Source organism: Centruroides vittatus, unplaced genomic scaffold (genome assembly GCF_030686945.1).
Source record: "Centruroides vittatus isolate TY-2023 unplaced genomic scaffold, ASM3068694v2 contig_329, whole genome shotgun sequence".
Classification (NCBI taxonomy): Eukaryota; Metazoa; Arthropoda; class Arachnida; order Scorpiones; family Buthidae; genus Centruroides; species Centruroides vittatus.
Genome location: NW_027122113.1, coordinates 2,169,102 through 2,186,152, shown reverse-complemented (window position 1 = coordinate 2,186,152; position 17,051 = coordinate 2,169,102). Strand labels below are relative to the sequence as shown.

Sequence of the window (17,051 nt, the reverse complement as noted above, 5' to 3'; positions counted from 1 at the left end):
TGGATAAATTATAAAAATTATAAAGTAATAAATAATAGTAATTATTTCCTCTTATTGCTCTTACCTTTATTAAATCCGTTACTGTGCAAATATCATAAAAAATGTCATTAAGTACTTTTTCTAATAACTAAGTTAAATAGATAAAAAAAATTAAAAAGTATATTTTTACTTTTCTGTATATGAACTATTCCACTGAGCAGACCTTAGTGAAAACAAGAATAAAATAAATGAATAATCAGTAATAAGGTGTTTGGGCTTATTCAACCTTCAATTTCAAAAGGTTGAGAAAAAACAATAATTTTAATTTATTAATTTCATTATTCTGTTCCACACGGGGAACTTTTTTGGTCTTTGTTTTAAATTTTATGTTGATTATAATACAAGCAGGAAATGTTAGACAACATAGGCAAAATGTAGTTACAGAACTGACACATGAGAATTAAGTCAAAAAATTTAAAATAAATAAATAAAATAAATTAATTAATTCAATTTGGTTGTATATTAGTTGCACACTGTATATTATAAAGAGAAGCAAAAAAAGTTAATAAATTAAAATCTATAAATTGTCTAATCCTAAAATAATTGTTTACTTTTTTGAGATAGTTTTTGGTTCCTAAAACTTATAAAACAAGAATCTCAATACATGAGAAGAGAGAAAAAAGTACCAAAAAAGAATAAATAAAAAAAACATTTACACACCACGGGCGTATAAACTGCTGTAACATAGGGGCGACTTCTTCAGGACATACGTAACCAAGGCGACCAATTGTTATGGCTACGTTACCAGGGAGATGGAACGAGACGAGACGGGGAGCAAAAAAGGAGAGAAAAAAAGCAAAGACAACTCATAAACAAACAAACATATAAGGCAAAATCATGAGCCATTAAATATGGCATTTAAAAGAGAAAAACATTACTGTCACCAAACTTAACGGTTGTGAGAATATTCGTTCATTCATTAACAAATCATGCACCCAAAATAAAATTTAAAAAATGTAAATGAAGCCACATGACTATGTCAGAATGGTTCAATTTTTTTTTCGTTTCTTTTGTCAAACATTGCATGAGAAGGTGCTGAACATGCCAATAACTCAAGCAATTTGACAAGAGAAATTACCTTGGGTGCATAGCTGGTGTGTTTTTACTATTTGAAACGTCTTGACAAGGGAATTAAAAAATAAAAATAAGGATAATTAAAATGATAAAAAAAATAATTTGACAAATAATTTGTAATATCTAATTGCTCAAATTTTGTAATGGTGACATTAATGAATGTATTATTACATTGCTATATTAAAATCATATACACAAAAATAGTAATTACAAAATAATATTCATACTAAGAATAATAATAATTTTATGTGATGTGCTCTTTAAAATTTTCTATTATTAATGCTAAAATATAATAAAAAAATATAAATGATGAATTTATCAAATAAAGAAATTAAATAATTTTCATAATAATTATAGAAATAAATGAAATGTTTGAAAATGTTATTGAATCAAAAACACACTCTCATGTTAAGAATTTTATATTTTTCAGCAACATATATATCCTGTAATAAAAAATATCATAAATATCACTAAATAACAAAAATACATACACAATTAAAGACAAAAATTGAATATAAAGAGAAAGAATTATTTTGGAAATAGTATTAAGTGATAAAAATAAAAAATAGAAAAAAAAATTTATAGATGATAATTCCTCGTGCAGTCTATTATACTTTTCCAAAGATCTTCCTAAAAGAAGAGAAAAGAAAATGCTAAATTCACTTCACTTAAAAAATGAATAATGAAACTGCAAAAAACAAATTTGTATTAATTTGATTTATTTTAAGCAAATATTTTTTTTGAGTAACAAAAGATCTCTCAGTAAGATAGTTCAACTGTCACTGAAAAAGATGTGTTATTTATTATTTACTTTTTGTTATATTAACTCATATTTTATAAAAAGTATATTTAAAATTAATTGTTTCTTTTGGATATAATTTGTATGAGGAAATTGTGTGTGTTTTTAAACTTAGTAAATGATCATACATAACAATTATTTAATACTAATAACATTAGCATTAATTAATATATTTACATCTTTTAAACAATTTTAATTTCATAAAATACTAATGAATAATTTAAAAGATATAATCAAATTCAATTCATTTAAACTTATTATTAAACTTCAGTAGTGTGTTTTAAAATCAGAAATAAAATTATATTAAAAAATTACATATATTCAATGCTATATAATTTTGATCAATATAAGTTTTATGAATATTTAGCGATTCCGTTATTCCTATTCTAAACAAGCTGCATCACAAAATGTATAATCAAACTTCATGCTTCTTGAAATCAATATGTTTAATAATGAAATATACAAAATAAACTACTCACAGTTTCAATGCTATTTTCATTAGTACAAATATATTTGTATGTTTACAAATATATGAGGATTATAAGAAAAATATATTTGTATGTTTACAAATATATTTTTCTTATAATCCTCAATATACTAGACTCATAACAGATATAAATAACCTACATACATTTATACACATATACGTATGCATATTTGCATTTTCCAAGTTAAGAGTCCCTTCTAAATATTTGGTCATAAAGTATAAATAATCCACATAATAGTAATTATCAAATATTCTTATAATAAATTCTAATTTACAGTCCATTATGACTATTACTTTGTATTCAGCATGTTCTTTATTAGAAAAAAAACTAAGTACAAGTTAAAAAGAAGCAGCAGGTATGGATGTAGTATATATACAAGGTCTTCCAAAAAAATGCTTCCATTTTAAATTGTTATAATTATGTCAATTATTATGTGAGAAGTACACAATGTACTGTACATTAATTGATAGAGTAAACATTTAAGTTTCAAAAAATAGTAGAATTTCTACACCGGAGTAATGTAAAATGCACCTTTTACCGGTGTGCATCTCAGAACAAAATAGACAATAAAGTTCAAAAATGTAACATTATTGTATATTTTGTTCCAAGACGCACACTGGTAAATGGCTTATAGGTACGTGCATATTCAAGTTTCATTTACCATATGCATACAACTGTCCTTTTGTATGCTGCCTCTAGGAAATGCCATAAACAAAAACGGCAACTCTGCAACAGACAAAGCATTTTGTGCTTTTCAGTTTGCAAAGTTGGAATCAGTCATGGTGGACCACTTTGAAATTGTCATTTGCAGAAAATAAAGTAATCCACCATGTAAGGCAAACATTCTTGTTGCACAATGGTAGCTGATTCTGAGTTTGAGAACTGCAGAAAACAAAACATCTCTGTTGTGAAGTCACCATTTTTGTTTATGGTATTTCCTAGAGGCAGTAGATAAAAAGACATTTGAAACTCAAACAGTTACTTTATCAATTGGTGTAGAATGCATACTTCTCAATTCATAATTACAGTAATTTAAAATGGTAGTATTCTTCTTGGAAGACTTTGTATATATAATAAACACTAATTAAATTTTAATTTTAGAAGATGAACAAGGGAACAAAATTAAGTAAAGAAAGTGATATGCAACATTGACAAAATATTTTCAATTAATTTATGTATTTTCAAAATATCAAAAGATTATTTAATATTTTATCCTAATTTAAATATTAAATAATAATCTTTTGCCACATCTATGTTATTTTGTATTAGCTGAAAACATTATAGGTATTATTAATATATTTTTTAAATAGCTAAACAAAAAACACCATTTTCCTAATTAGAAATAAATTAATGACTTTTAAACTAATACAGGCTTATATTTGTGATTTCCTTATATTTAATTGTATTATAAAACATCTAACACTTTCTGACATTCTAAAAAAGATCTTGGATACAAAGAATTTAATTAATTAATTTTATTTGAAATTCATACTGGTAACATTGAGGTATCTTTAGAAAAAAAATAATTTCATTCAAATACAAATATATAAAAAAAATCATATTTGAATGAAATTATTTTACTTGTCATTTCATTCTAGATATTAGAGATATGTATTTGAATAATGGTATTACAAAGAAATCAAAAATGTTGTTAATTCCTTTTCTATGTTACTTATCAGTTTCAAGGAAATAATATAGTAAAACCTCAATGTATCAATTTTAAAGGAATGAAAAATAAAAATGATAATAAGGTCCAATCAACATTCAAAACTATAAGAATACAATTTAATGATTATTATTCTTTGAAATAAATGTACAACATTACACTGCATTTAAAACACTAATTCTTGCTGAAGAAACATTTGATTGGTATTTGTTTCATGCAAACTTTATGCCTCCATTTAAAGTCTAATTTTTCAAGATGTATAATGCTTTCACAATCACCTTCACTCATGATGTGCATGTAAAGGAAAGATTTCGCTTTCATCAATGCTTTGTGCTTTGCTAAAGTTCAGGCACAACTTTGGTTTGCCATATTCTTATCCTCCCCCTTCCATATTCCCAGATGCCAGGAGACTCACACAGCTTGGTACAAGAATATATACACATTTCAATCTCATAAAAAATCAAAATGATGAAAGTAACACAATTTTCTCATTCTGGTATTTGTTTATGAACTAAATATATTTTCAACAATATGGTGGATAGCTGAAGACGACAGCTCAATTTTTCAACACAACAGGCAATCCAAGTGACACTTAAGAAAGCAAGGCACATTCAGACAGCATCAAGTTTTTCACTCAAGATCATCAGATATTAACTACTAAATCACTGTTTCAAATTTTATAAAAACTATCAATGCAAGAAAATGTTGATTAGGACTATAATTTTTCAATGACTGATATGGAGATGGGGAAAAAATAATGTTATTTATATGGGACTAGTTCCAAGACTAAATAAGTAAATCAATCAATCATATGCAAGAAAACAAAAGTAACAGAAACAATGCAAAATTCCACTATAATTAGTATGATTACATGTGTAACAAAATCTAAAGCAAAAAATATGATTAAGATAACCAATAAAAATCAAAACAGAGAATATTTATTCTTTGCATGACATTTTCTTGTTCTTTTGTCAAATATCTGATTATTTTTAAAACATAACAAATCATTAATGAATGTTAGTGGTTATTAATTTAACAATGATTACATTTGTTAAATTGATAACCACTAATATTCATTAATGATTTAAAAAAGCAAAAAATAAAAAACTAATGTTTAAGAACACATTTTAAATGTGATGAAATACTTCTGTAATGCATTTTCAAACATTGATTTTTTTTTTTGAATTTTCTCAAATATAATGTGGTGAGCCAATTTTATATTTTACTGTGTTTTTTTTTTTTTGAAAGTTCAGGAAAATTCAATAATAATTTAAAAAATTGTATATAATGGCTTTTTTAAAAATCTTATGAAATACTTTTATGGCATATTTTTTATTTGAATGTCTTCAACAGAACTGAATAAAATATGATTACAACTGGTAACCAGTAATAATTGACATTCATGTATAAAGTACAGTAGAGAGTCGTTTATCCGAATCAATTGGGTACTGGGGTTGTTCGGATAACCGAATATGTACAAAAAAATATATTAACCTGTCCAATGTTGAAATTTTTCTTCTTTGCGTGTCGCTTCGTGTTGAATTTTCGTCGATTTTAAGCCTAATGAAAATTTTTATAATAATAATCGAGGAGATTGCATCGTTAAAAATTATTTCTTCATTTTGTACAAACAAAATAAATATATTGAAAAATATAAAAATTATACTTTAGAAATAAATCTAGTATCAAAAAAGTTCGATTCAGCACGACACAGTCCGACTGGAAAGAGTTCGGATAACCGGTGTTTGGATAACGACTCTCTACTGTAATATTAAATATATTTTGGTAGTGCTATGATCGTTTAATTTTTTAAAACCATTTTGTTTTATTACCATTAGTAATATTTAAATGATACTTATAGTTCTGAAGGTGGTTCAAATAGTCTTTGTGTATAAGAAGCATTAAGTTTGTTTAAAGAATTATATTTTTATATTTAATCATTTACCAAGTTTCTTTATAAGCTGAATTTATAAATATGAAAAATATGTAACAGAAAATAAATAAACCAATAACAAGATGTTTATTAGATTTCAATCTAAATGAATCAGATAATGATAAATTTTCTTATCATTACCTGATAAATTTTAAAATAAACACTCGTATTGCTAAACATTAAAAATATATTGCTTGAATTTTAATGAAAGTAAATTAGAAAAAATAAGTAAATTTAAAATTATATAGTAATTATATAAAAATAAACAAATAAATACGTACATGATTGAACAGACTTACAAAAGCAGTAAATAATTATTAGTAAAAAAGTTTTAATAATTTAATAAATTATTCAAAATATATAAATAAATAAAACAAATTACAAATTATTTGATATATAAAACTAAAAGAATAATTTTTAATATAATAAATATAAAGTCTAAATATTATAGAAATGTCAGTTGTAAAACTTGTAGTACCAGTTTATTAAATATAATTGTCAAGCAGAACTGACAATTTCCAATTTATCTTTCAATCAAGGATTATTAAAATGTACATGTCATATTTCTCATTTTAATGTGTATTATTGTATATTAAAATGAGATAATATATAATTTATTTCAAAATGGCTTTTCATCAAAAATTAAATAACTAATTTTCAGTAGTACATACACATAAAAGAAAGAAAAAAAAAATTATAAAAAAGATTAATAATATATATCTTTACTCATTGTTTTATCTTATTAAAAAATTAGTCATTTAATTTTAAATGAAAGTTCTTTTGATACAAGCTATATTCTCTGATGATTGAAGAAACATGTATTTTTTGAATGTTGCTGTTTGAAATACAACCATAAGCAAAAAATAAATTTTTCGTGAAATTAATGCAGATTTATTCATAGTCATAAATTTAACCAACTAATATTAAATAATTTATTTTATATATCCTATTTCATAACTAAATAGCCAATTTTGTGTAAGATGAAATTTTTTTTAAACCTTTACTTTGACAGATGTTATCATTAATTGATATTACTATTCTCACTTGAATCAGAATCTTTCTATTCAGTTCCCTTACAATATTTTATATAGTACTCTTGTAATTTTTTAACAATCTCAAATTTACACAACACCTGTTTTGAATGCTACAGTATCTGAAACAATTAAAAAATATGACAAAATTCTCTTTTTCTTAGGTAACATTATTTGATGGGTGCCAATTACTATTATGAGACTGTAAAAAAAAAAAAAAAACAATCTGCTTATAAAAAATTTTCAATTCAGATTACTATCATGATGAATTAAACACAAAGTATTATTTAAAAATTTTGTATTGAAAGAATATACTAGAGAAGTAACAGAAACAAAAGTGTAATAGACCTATATATAATTCTTTTTAGTTTAATTTTATATGTTAATTATCTATCCAGATTATTACTTTTTGTATGAAATAAGAACTGAAATACTCTGCATGTAGCTATTTTCATTTAGCTCTTAGTAAGAAGTTAATATATTTTAATATTCTTTATAATATAAAATGATAGAAATGCCTCATACTTATTTAATTTTTTCTAATTAATCATTGAATTCTATTTGCACAAAACAAACATTAGTTTCATATTTACTTTCTACTTAATATGTAAATTACCCATTTTCTTTTTTGCAAAGATAAGATGATAATTTGTTAATCTCAAAAACACAGTTTTACGTATTTTATTTCTCTTACTAATAATGTATCATTATTACAATAATGACAACTTTAATAACAACTTAATTTTTTAAAATGTAATTTATTATTAAATTAACCATTTGAAAGTACACAGTCTAAGCTATTTATCTACATAGTTGCCTTTTCTAAACATTTTTCCCAGCAGAAGACAAGGGCAAAATTTTCAAAAAAATTCTCTACTTAATGATTTGAAAGCCCGTGACTGCATCTTTAACTTTACACGTACATGTTTGATTAGATAAAATTATTTACTATGAAAACAAAAATTAACTGAACGATTAATTATTTTTAGAACACAGTCAATATAATGTAAAATCTAAGTTGTATCTATCGATAGAAAGCACTGCATATAAATTTCACTTCTATTATATCTTAGCTAAAATTTATTATACCAATTAACTATTTCTGACATAAGATACCAAACCTAAAAGATTTATTTTATTAGAACTAGCATAATAATTTTTTTTATCCCTCTTATTTACTAAATCTAATAAAAGAAGAACAGGGAAAAAAGTGGAATAAAATTTAAAGATTTCAATTCTTTAGAGAATGTTAATGTAATTATTCTTTAAATAAAAGAATATTTATTAATCAGACATCTAAAAATCTTTGTTTTTAACACTGAAACAGTCTAAATAAAAAAATTCTAGATCATCATACATTTAAAATAAAAAATAGCAAACACAGAATAACAAACTTTTAACTGATGTAACTTCATTTCATTATAACAATTTTAAACAAAATTATAAACAACATGTTTAATTTTTACTGTTTGGTTTAGATTAAATTCATATATAGTTTTAAAAGAATCTATCAAAAAGGATATATCTAAAATAAAAGGAAACATATAGTAAAAATTAGCTAAATGTGCTGAAATGAATTATTCAATGAATTCTTTCAATGGCCAACATTGCTGTTTGACTGCAGTTTTAACAAGTTAAAACTGTTTTCAGAAACAATGCACTTGATAATCGACTATAAAATAAAAATTTCACATTCATGTTCCAGTATTTAAAGTCTACTAAATGCATATTAATAAAAGTCTAGAAATACAGTAGAGCATCGATTATCCGACCCCCGATCAACCGTCACATCGGTTAATCGACTGCATTCTAGTCGACAAATTCAAATGTCCGCTGGTGATGTGGCGCTACAATATTTGGCTATGTCTTGGCTACTTTAATATTATTTGTTAAATTTTTGCGTGTATTTTTGCTGGCAACACTGGCTCGACCATGAAAGGGAGACCAGTATTTAAACAAAGCTTAATTTTCTATTTTTTCTTTATTTTTGTATTTATTTTGTGCAAAATAAAGATATAATTTTTATATACAATACAATATACACTATACAATACAGTAGCAACAATTATTCTTTTAAAAAAAATTTTGTTAGGCTTAACATCGATGAATATTCAACGCAAAGTAGGTTAATAGGGATGTACTAATATACTAATTACATGGGGTATACTAATATACTATACCAGAGGTGGGCAAGTAAGAGTTCAGTGGGAGCCGAAATGTAGGTTTTGCAAAATTCATGGGAGCCTCAGTTCTGTACTGTCGTGATGGTTAATATGGTAAGACTGGGAAAGATAGCACTTTCAGCAAGAGCCGCACGTAACTCAAAGAGCCACATTTGCCCATGCCTGTACTATACTAATAATGTATTTTTTCATATTCTTTGGTTATTCGTTTCCCCCCCCAAGTTATCCGACCAACCCCAGTTCCCAATTGAGTCGGCTAATCGATGCTCTACTGTATTCTTCATTTTCAAAAACTTTCTGAGAATACTGAGACCTTTAATTTTTTTTAATTTATGTTATTTTCAAACCAAATTACAGGAAGAAGTTTTTAAATCTCTCTTCAATAAAATTTTAATTTTTATTATGAAAATCGATTACCAAAATAATTTTTATAATTTAGAAATAACTAAGTTAGAAATTTCTGTTTGCCTAAAATTAGACATCAGTAATTTTAATACTGGTAAATTAAATTAAAAAGTATTTAAATTGTTAAAATATCTGGAATGAGAACAGCTTGATATAGAATTTGAATTCATGGCTTTTGCAAACCAGAAAAATACATTTCTCAAATGTGTGACATTTTTCATATATATAATTTTAATCTAAATATATAAAATTACATGACCTGATTGACTGATTCATCATTGCCCAGAGCAAACTGCTGAACCTAAAAAGATGAAATTTGGTACACAGTTAGGGTATGCCATGAGAATGCACACTAAGAAGGGATTTTTGGAAATTCCCCCGGGAGAGAAGATTAAGGCTTAACCTGAAGAATGGCTTCTACTATACTATTTTAAATGCGAGTTTTTGTTTTTGATAGTAATAACTTAATTTCCAAACGTACAATATTTACCAAATCATCCAAATCATTTGCCCAAGCAACACTGGGCTCATTTGCTAGTAAACTATAATCATATAGTTACTTCCCAACTGCCTTTGGCAGTCCAACCCTATCACTTAGCAATGCTCTCATATCTGTTGCACCTCAGTAATCTGCCCAGGCCTCAGCCCAGGACCTCACAGTAATCTGAAAGTTTGACTGTATTTTTAATGGAAATAAAAATTAAAAAATATTAGTAGAATAAACATTGATAAATTTACTTACATGGTTTCTGTTTTTACTAACTAAAAGAAGTATCACAACAACAACAAACTTCAACTAACTGAAAAACTGGACTAAGTTAGTTTGATCTTGGGAGAGGGCACACATGAACATTGCACCCATCACCAGTATTGCCAGACATTTTTCTGTTGTTGCAAGATTTCTCCCTATTGAATTGCATACATTTTAGGCATAAGGGGATTTTTTTGTTTTTGTAGTTAGTTTTATGAAACTTATTAGTTAACAATATTCCTGTTTTACGACAGACGATTTTGTTTCAAAATATAAAATAATTATTTAATTTTTATCTTTTAAGTCTAGGCTCAAAAACCAGTTTTTTTAGTTGTGAAAACCTGATTTTCAATTATGGTTAAATATTTTTCTGTGAACTGGCAAAATTTTTTCATGGACTGGCACCAGAGAGGCAATACTGAATGATTCATTGTGACTCATTGTGAAAAGGTTTCACCTACTTAAAATCAATGACCACTTCTACCAAATGTACAGCCTAGAGCAATACTCAACTAAACCTTTACCATTCTTGTTAGGTTTGTGACAGTTGTTCACCTTGAAACAACCAAAAAAGTGTAAAGTCATACATGTGTCACCAATAGCAGAAATCAATCAATTGGCAATGAGGATTGTTTCTTCCTGTTTTGATTACATGATATAAGCACCACGTGGAGTCACAGCGAGTAATCTTAAGTGGAGAATAAAAATTGAAGTAGTAAAACTTCTTACAGATAAGCTCCACATACACATGCACAAACTGTATTGTTTAATATCATTTACAGCAAATATAATGTCTGTATAATTAAGAAATAAATATATATTATTTCTTTATTATACAGACATTATATTTGCTATAAATGATATTAAACAATACAGTTTTAAAGCAAAAGTAATAATCTTACCTATGTTTCAATAAAATAAGAATTAAAGCATACATTCAATAGTCATCAAAACTCAAATGTAGCTCACACCAACCTTTCAGAAAACTAGAGTTGTCAACAAAAGTGTAGTTCACAATGAGAATGTTATGAAGTTCAGTATTGCGTTTCCTGCTGATCATTTGTTAAGTGATGTCACAACATACTCATTTTACTTAATGACACTACTCAGTATCACCCCCCCAGTACATGGACTGATGGAAATATGTTGCTCTAGGTCAGCGGTTCCTAACCAGTGGTCCGCAAGAGCTAAAATATGGTCCATAAAAGATTTAAAACTTTTATTCATTTTAAATTATTATTCCCACATTGATACAAACTTTATTTAATTTTTACTAAAAATGTTATGTTTTCTATTATAATAGTACTGTTAAAGCATGTTACTCTTGAGTTTAATGATTACTTATGTTAAAAGTTTTGATTAAAGTTTATTTTTCTTAAACCTTGTGGTCCCTGCTAACAACAATAAAATCAAAGTGGTACCTGCTCAAAAAAAAAAAAAAAAAAGGTTGGGAACCGCTGCTCTGGGTAGTAGTGCTGCAGTAGCTCAAAAAAGTTTGGAAATCACTAGTTTAGAGCAGAAATTTAATGTATAATCCCAAGAGTTTAAAACACAAAAAATTTTGCTTAGATATATTTATTAAATAAAATTTATAAAGAAAATAATCAACTACATTGTTCCGAGACTATTTCATACAGCTGATGTTAAAAATTCTCTTAAATTAATATATGTATGGGTCAAAATAAATCATATTTTTGTTACATTAATAATACACTTATTAACAGAAGACATCCTTCAAAATAATCATCTTCTACAGCTCACACTTTTGTTAGCATCCATACATTTATCAAAACATTATCGAAAGACTGTTTTTTGGTATATTCTTTAACATTCTACTTACTATAGTCATATAGATCATTCCCAATCTTCTTACTCCTTTAATTTTGATCTCACAGACTTTTATCTGTTCCTAAATGGAAGAGAAGTTATGCTGATCCCAATATGCCCCAGAATGGAAGCCACAGTGATGAAACAAATAAAGACATCATAAAAAAATAGCTCCCAGGACTGCTTTGACAAGTAGTATAGATGTTGGCAGAAATATGTAGGGTGAAGGAGGTGCTTACTTGAAGGTAACTTAGTATAAGAATTTGTGCGTGTAATATATTATAATGCATTAATATAAAACTAATATCACATCATTCTATCAGGGGAACTGAATTATTCTGATTCTGTGAAGTTTTGTTACTGATATTTATAACACTTTTTAAAAATATTTTCAATGCAATAAGTTATTTCTACATGCCTAATCAAATCAATCCAAAGATATTCAGTTTCAATTCTTTATACATCTATTGAAAACATTTTTTAAAATTTAATTTGACAAATTATGTTTATCATTTGAATATATATATACTTTGATTTCTGTGAATACATACATACATACATACATACATATACACATATATATATACATACATATGTACACACACAAAAATCATAGTACAGGCTCAGAATATAATATCAATTGCTTTTCTTAAAATAAGTTTTTTGATTTCCCCAATACATTTGTGCTGTTCAAAGTGTAAGAGTGAAATAAAAGGCCAAGCATATTACTTGCCTAGCACATCAGAAAAACTGATTCCTTATGGAATTAAATTGAATAATTTTATTAAAAACTCCTTGACATAATGCTATTGTATTACTTAATATAACAGTAATAAATGCATTTATCTTACTGTAAGAAAACAATATGAAGTTATTCCATTAAAACTGATCAGATGATTAAGCAGTATTGTTCTAATATGAAATGTAACTATTCAACTCTGGTCTAGCTCCATAACTTCTCATATAATTTATAAGTCTACATGTCTAGATAAACTAAAGCTAATAATGTAACATAAAAGGAAATTTGAATACCAAGGTATCAAATGTCCTTTACTGCAATGACTCTAAACTCATTTTAATACAATTCGAAATAACTAAGTATAAAAAATTAAAGTAAACAGTTTTTATTCATCAAATGAACAAAGTGATCAGAATTATGCTTTTGTTCTAGCACAATGTTTCCCAAAGTGGTTCCTATGGACCCTGGGGGTCCTTAGAACCACTGATGGGGTCTGTGGCAAATTAGAATTAATTTGAGGTACATGGACAACATCAGGGGGGTCTGTGAAAGGTTGAATATGAAGTTAAAATAAGCTGTGAGCTTCATAATTTAAATACATTATGACATTTTAGAATTTATTTTGTTTGTTTATAGAATTTTATACATTTATTTCATTTTTCTTTTCAAAACAGTGATAATTATTGATTGTTTTTTTCATCATTATAAAAACTGTTTAATGACTAAAAATATAAAAATAATTCATTTTGATCAAAAATAATGTTTTTCTATGAAAATTCAATAGATAAAATAAAAAGCTTATTAATTTTATATTTTTATAATGTAATTTAGAGCCCAATTAGAAATATATTGTACCTGGTTTTGAAAAACAAGCAAGCTTCAGCTAGTAATTTCAATAAAAATTACTTTAAATATCAAAATGTTTTATTTATATTTTATTTGTACATCACCATTCAAGACATCAAAGTTAAATTTGTAATTTTGCTATTATGTAGTTGTGTAGAGTCATTTCACTTGGGGGTTCATGGTCAGGTTTTTGCTATGAGAAGGGGTCCTTGGGAATAATAAGTTTGGAAACCATTGTTCTAGCAGATAAAGCAACATATTCTATAGTGATTTTATATAAGACTGACAACTATATCTATGTCACCTGGCTTTAAATTCTATTCTATGAAAAAATGGAGATAAAGCAGACAAAATACAAAAAAAGGTACATTTTAATTAATCATTAAATCAATATAAAATTTCTCTCTCATGAAAACAGCTACTAGTAATATCTCCAAAAACATTTTGTAAAAGAAAGTAGTAAAATTACTTGTAATCATAACATTACACATCTATCTATATATCTAATACAACTTTTAATAATAAACTAATAAGTATAAAAGTTAATTTTTAATGTTAAAATCTAGTACTTGCAACTGTGGTAACTATTACAAGCAAGCACTTAATGATAGACATTTATTAAAAATCTGGAGTCATATGAGATTCTTTTAAAATTTACTTTCTCCACAAAATACACTACATGTAAATGAAGCATTATTTTCACGAAAAACTGGATATCAAAATTCTAATTTTGCTATCTTGTATCTTGAGATATCCAAATAAACTTTACTAAAACTTTTGAACTACTGTGTACAGTATATGCACTCACATATGAATTGTATAACAGTTTGCACACATATCAGTTTTTATTAATTTTCGAAATGATCCAATATCAGAAACAAAAGTTTTTAGTACTTATCTCCTGTTTACATTTAATTTATAACAGGCCATATGTCACATTATATTTATTTGTTTTTTTTTTCCAAATTATTTGAATATCATCATCAACATTTAAAATTATTTCAAATGAGTTTGTTCTTGCCTATTCAAATAATTATTTCTATATATCAGAAGTATTCATATAAAAACAGTTAAAAATGAATTAGTCCAATGTTCTATTAATTTTAAGTGAAAATTTATCAAGAAATTCAATGTATGTAATAATTAGATAATTTTATCATAACATAATTCTTCAGAATTAAAGAACAGAATGAAGAAAATCCATCAGTTTGTTCAACATTATTAACATAATTATTGAACAAATATAATGTGCAAACACTAAACATATTCTTCAATAAATAGTATTATTGAAATAAAAATTTATAATTTGTACTTTCCATTAGAAACCATTGAATAAACTTAACATACCTAACTTATAATTAGAAATTGTAATTTGTGATAAGAATTAATTTTTTTTAAAGATTTTTTTTATTGAGATCATGAGAATAGAGTATCGTTGATGAAAATAACTATAGCTTCAAACATTAAATACTTGAGAAAGAAATGCTTTATAAGCCTCCTAGAATAAGCAAATTTCCAAATAATATTTTGTTTCATATATATGAAGTGGTTTTCTTATTGTTCCCAATTTTAAAAAAGTACAAAATTAACATCTTAATGAATTTTCATAATTTTTCTTGCAAAGAAAACAAAATATTTTCAAAAATGTTTGAAATTACATATCAAAACAATTTATTTTGAATCTTATCTCTCAACTATGCTATCTTCTGATAATTATATATAGATAATTTGATTATATGATAAATTGCAGCTTTATTTTAATTCTAAAATAAATCTGATTTCATTAATTTTGATCATGTCTCATAATTTTAAATTACAAATATAAAATTTTTAGCATAATTTAAACATTAAAATTCCAATCAATTTGTTTCTTCTTCAGAATTTACATTAATTTAATAATAAAAATTAAATATAATTTGAGTAGAATATTAATGTCTAACTCTAAATAATTCTGTGTAGTTATTTCAGGATTTTAATTATATTACTTCATAAAAACAATTAAATTATATTACTAAACAAAATCATTAAATGAAAATCTTATTATTTATCACTATTATTATTATTAATTTTATTCACTTTACACTTATACATTGAAATTTGAGAATTTTAATGTATAAATTATATTATTAAAATCTACACATCAAAATTCATTAAAATTTTCAATTTTTAATGAAAATTCAAATGAATAAAGTCATGAATGAATATGCACATAATAAAACAAAAATATTACCTAAATGTGAATTTTTCATCATGGTAATAAATTTTGTTAATAGCAAGAAAAACTGACTTTTAATTTTCATTTAATTCATTCACACAATATCTAAAATTTGCTTTAAAAAAATTAATAAAATCTTTTGAACATGAAATAAAGTTGTTATAACATTTGATTGCTCAAATGTAAACATATTTACATATATATTTTCAGTCTGCATCTGTTATTACATTTTCTATTAAATGCTGAAAATAACCTACCTGAATGAAGTTATAAACACATATTGTTTTAGTTCCTAACTTTTACTATTATAAAAAAAATGTTTTTTAATTTGTATAATGTTATATTTTCAATTAGAAATTCAGTATTTCAGTTCTTTGGATAACATTTGAAACTGGAATTTTCAAAAATAATGACATCAAAACTCACAAAATAAAACAAACTTCATAAAGTTAATAATATTGATTTAAAATTTTTTTACAAGAAAATTTCTAAGGTTATTAAGATAAATAACCTGGTAAAAAAAATATATATTAATCTCTGAGCAAAAACTATAAAAATCATAGTCACTAAATTTTATATAATGACTAGTTTTGATTATTAAAATATTAGGAACTTTTTTTAAGAATGTAATTATTTAAGAAATCCCAATTCAAGTTAATTCAAAGCATGAATTTTTAAATTAAGTTTTAAAATATTTTTAAAAATCACAAAAATTCAAGTTTATATTTTAAAATATAATACACAATTATTCATACCTGTGTTTTCTAATAAAGTCTTAGGTGTATTTGGTCGATTTATGATGCTAATTAGTTGATTTAAAACCATTCCTATATAAGGTTTCATGTCTTGACCTGAAATCATTCAAATCATTTAAAATTAACTATATTACAATTAATCAAATTTTCTTTGCTATACATGCAAATTCAAGGTTATCAATTTTAATCAAAATTCATATAACAAAAGTATTTGTTACATGAATTATTAACTAATAAATATTTGTGATCTTTACAGTAATGAACTTGAAGAAATGATGCATATAACAAGTTAATGGTAAT

General features: G+C 25.0%; 1 protein-coding gene across 4 annotated transcripts in view; it reads right to left on the bottom strand.

Annotated features, from left to right (window-relative positions):
* Tnpo (transportin 1) overlaps positions 1–17,051 on the bottom strand; it is a 75,267-nt gene that overhangs the window by 14,990 nt on the left and 43,226 nt on the right. For 3 of the 4 annotated variants that reach the window (XM_067268530.1, XM_067268529.1, XM_067268531.1), the window contains exons 18-19: positions 16,752–16,847; positions 700–775 (exon numbers count right to left, since the gene is read on the bottom strand). In XM_067268530.1, coding sequence (XP_067124631.1) covers positions 700–775; positions 16,752–16,847 — 172 coding nt within the window. The remainder of the gene's footprint in view (positions 1–699; positions 776–16,751; positions 16,848–17,051) is intronic. The other variant, XM_067268532.1, reaches the window with a different exon arrangement.